Below are 2,918 nucleotides of genomic sequence, written 5' to 3'. Positions count from 1 at the left end.
CGCTTTACAAGAACAGTGTGCATCAGTGACTTGGTGAAGCCCGATCGAAATATGAACAATATGCGGCTTCTCATTCTTTCGCTGGGACCGGTACGTTGTCGCCTTTACAGTACATTCTACATCATTTTATTCCACAAACACGTTCACTAATACGAAGTAGCTTTCATTTGCATACTTTCTGCCTTTAATTCGTTGCCTAAGAGTTGGAATATACGGTAAAAAGCTTTCGCCAAAATCACTCGGTAAACAATGTAAACTTCGTGTAGCCGCCATTTTGGTTTATGCGTGTTGGAGGTCAACTGGATGTGTGGTCACGTGACGATTGGGTGGAGCTACTCTGGGAATCGCGTTGTGTCAATTGTAACCATGGCCCCCGAGGTCCTTGGGTAAATAGGGGATAATGCGAGAAATGGGCCGTGTTTTTACCTTCCAGGTGGCCTCGCAGTGCCTAGTGAATGCGGTGGTTTTGTTTTTGCGCCGAAAATAGTGGGGAAAGGGCCTTACCTCGAGGTGCGGGGAAATTTGGCGGGGATTTGACCAGTACTTTCTCTCCGCAGGGCGGGGATTTTACCAAGGATTGGCTGGACTGAAAGTCAAAGTCCCCGCTATTCTCCGGACCTGGGAGGATGGGGCGTGGTTACGATTGACTGGTGCATTATTGTGGCTATAATATAAAAATAATGAACATTGTGCCATCGCATGGTCGTTTTTTATAATAAACATATATGGAATTGTTTCATTGTTTTACAATCAGCATGAATTAATATGGAAATAACACCAACCGTAAAACTTAGATTCATAATGTTATGCGGGCATAATACGGCTGTTTACCACCTTGTAAAAGTTCAAAACTATAAACAGGTGTTCTTATCTTGAAGATAACATGTGTATGTTATATGTATGTACATGAACGTTAACTTTAGTTTTATATCATTTCACAGGGCTACAGGCCGAGACATGACAACAAAAGTATTGGCAATTTTGATTGGTGTACTAACATTTCAGCCAGATGTTGTCATCGGTAAAGGCCAGAGGATGCTCTTGGATAACGCGGAGGAGTTAGCACAAGATGTTGCCGATTTAAAAACCCTTGTTGCGCAGCAGGGACATGAAATACAGTCACTTAGGGCAGAATTGGCTAAAGGTAAAAACTTTCTATCCAATTACGATCATAAAACCATATATATCGTAAATGGAAAGGTTGAGGTGACATTATTGTTTTTGTTCACTATGACTGTTAAACAAATATAAAAAGTGAGCATATAAAATTTATGCAAACCTTTAAAGCAACTGTGCACCAGATGATCAATTCGCAAGAAAAAAGAAAATTGTCGAAAACTGTCATAAACTTGGTATTAATGTGTACAATGCATTGAAACTTACTAACTGAAGTACCACATAGTTTACAATTTATTTAAATTTAGCAGTTATGTCGTATTTTTTTCATTAAAGAAGATTATTGTGTATGTCTACCTAGTTACAGTAGAATTAATTCCTTATGCGTGATTGGCTAGTCGGTGTTATCACGTGATATTACCGAGTTATGTGTATAGCTTAATGTCATCCGATGAGAGTAATAAGCCGTCGTAGCTCAGTGGATACGACGCTGGAGTGCAGTTTGGCGACACATGTTCGAACCCGGTCTCCGACACAATTTCTTTTCGACATTTTGGTACTTTTTATGTACAATTGTGATATCAAAGCGTCACACATTCTATTAAAATATTGTCCTGATATTCGTTACAGAAAAAAACTTTTTTGGTGCCAATCTGGTGTACAGTCCCTTTAATAGAAAAACAGATTGAAGTGCTCCTTATTCCCTTTTAGGGAACATTCAAATTGGGTTTTTCAAAGCCTTTTTCTTTGAAATGATTCACCAATAATAGACGCAAACTGTCATCTCAATCATAACAGAGTATCAGTTGTATTTAAGTACAGGAGTAATCATGTTATATACTAGTATGTTTGTATTTTTAGGAACCGGATCGTCGTTCATCAGATGGGGTCGAACAAGCTGCGAGGGGAACGGCTCTGACCTCGTTTATTCTGGTATGAGTGATAAGTTAATGACCTACTTTTATTACTTATGATGACAAAACGTAAATATGGAAACTGCGATCTGATCTTTTGTCAGCAGTCTTATATCACTGGTTTTCATACATAATTGGCAATTTTCATGACAAAAAAAACATTGTCAAAACCCTTCGTCTGTGAGAATGCAGCTTTAATGTCAATGTTCTAATATAATTTAGATGGGCGACTGATTTCTCCACACGTATATGGGCATACTGTCTTATTGTGTCTGAGTATTATAGAACAAGTGATTGGTACCGCATTTTGAGAGTAAATGTTTTATTTCGCCTCAGGTTACATGGCTGGTACTTTTGTTGACAAAACAAAGTACAGCGGGGACCACGACGGTGCCAACTACCTTTGCCTTTCTGACAACCCAACATGGAGCCACTACTCTGACAACGCGGACAACATCATCTACCTAACTGGTGTGGAGTACAGCTTTAATCCACACCAAACGTCCGACATAATCTCTTTCTTCGGATCAAACGTATTCGGACAACAAGTCCCCTGCGCGGCGTGCAAGGTCTCACGTGGAGTGACAATGATGATACCTGGTAGAAACACCTGCAATTCCGGCTGGACGAAGGAATACAGTGGTTATATAGTCGGCCCTTTCGCTGGTTATTCGCATGGTTCCGAATATATATGCCTTGATGATCGACCAGAGGGCGTTGTTGGCAGTACCCATTTTGACGGTACCAACGAGCTATATTTCGTAGAAGTTCATTGCGAGGGTGGAATGGAGTGTCCTCCATATGTGAACAACAGGGAACTTGCTTGTGTTGTGTGTTCCATTTGAATATTATTTGAACACACATGTTATACAAGTTAAAAAGGTTATG

General features: G+C 40.0%; 1 protein-coding gene across 1 annotated transcript; it reads left to right on the top strand.

Moving 5' to 3' along the window:
* The first annotated feature begins 1,029 nt into the window (after positions 1-1,029).
* LOC128220546 (short-chain collagen C4-like) lies at positions 1,030-2,918 on the top strand. Its single transcript, XM_052929022.1, has 3 exons — positions 1,030-1,144; positions 1,978-2,049; positions 2,367-2,918. The coding sequence occupies exons 1-3, from the start codon at positions 1,036-1,038 to the stop codon at positions 2,873-2,875; spliced, it is 690 nt and encodes a 229-aa protein (XP_052784982.1). The 5' UTR covers positions 1,030-1,035; the 3' UTR covers positions 2,876-2,918.

The sequence above is a fragment of the Mya arenaria genome, chromosome 1 (assembly GCF_026914265.1).
Source record: "Mya arenaria isolate MELC-2E11 chromosome 1, ASM2691426v1".
NCBI classification, from domain to species: domain Eukaryota; kingdom Metazoa; phylum Mollusca; class Bivalvia; order Myida; family Myidae; genus Mya; species Mya arenaria.
This window is presented reverse-complemented; position numbering and strand designations above follow the sequence as displayed.

Bases quoted from the DNA above. Each gene is read 5' to 3' on its own strand.
- LOC128220546 (XM_052929022.1), top strand. From the start codon at position 1,036: ATGCTCTTGGATAACGCGGAGGAGTTAGCACAAGATGTTGCCGATTTA. The intron at 1,145-1,977 runs GTAAAAACTTTC...TTGTATTTTTAG, and splicing joins TAGGGCAGAATTGGCTAAAG to GAACCGGATCGTCGTTCATC. The intron at 2,050-2,366 runs GTATGAGTGATA...ATTTCGCCTCAG, and splicing joins CTCTGACCTCGTTTATTCTG to GTTACATGGCTGGTACTTTT.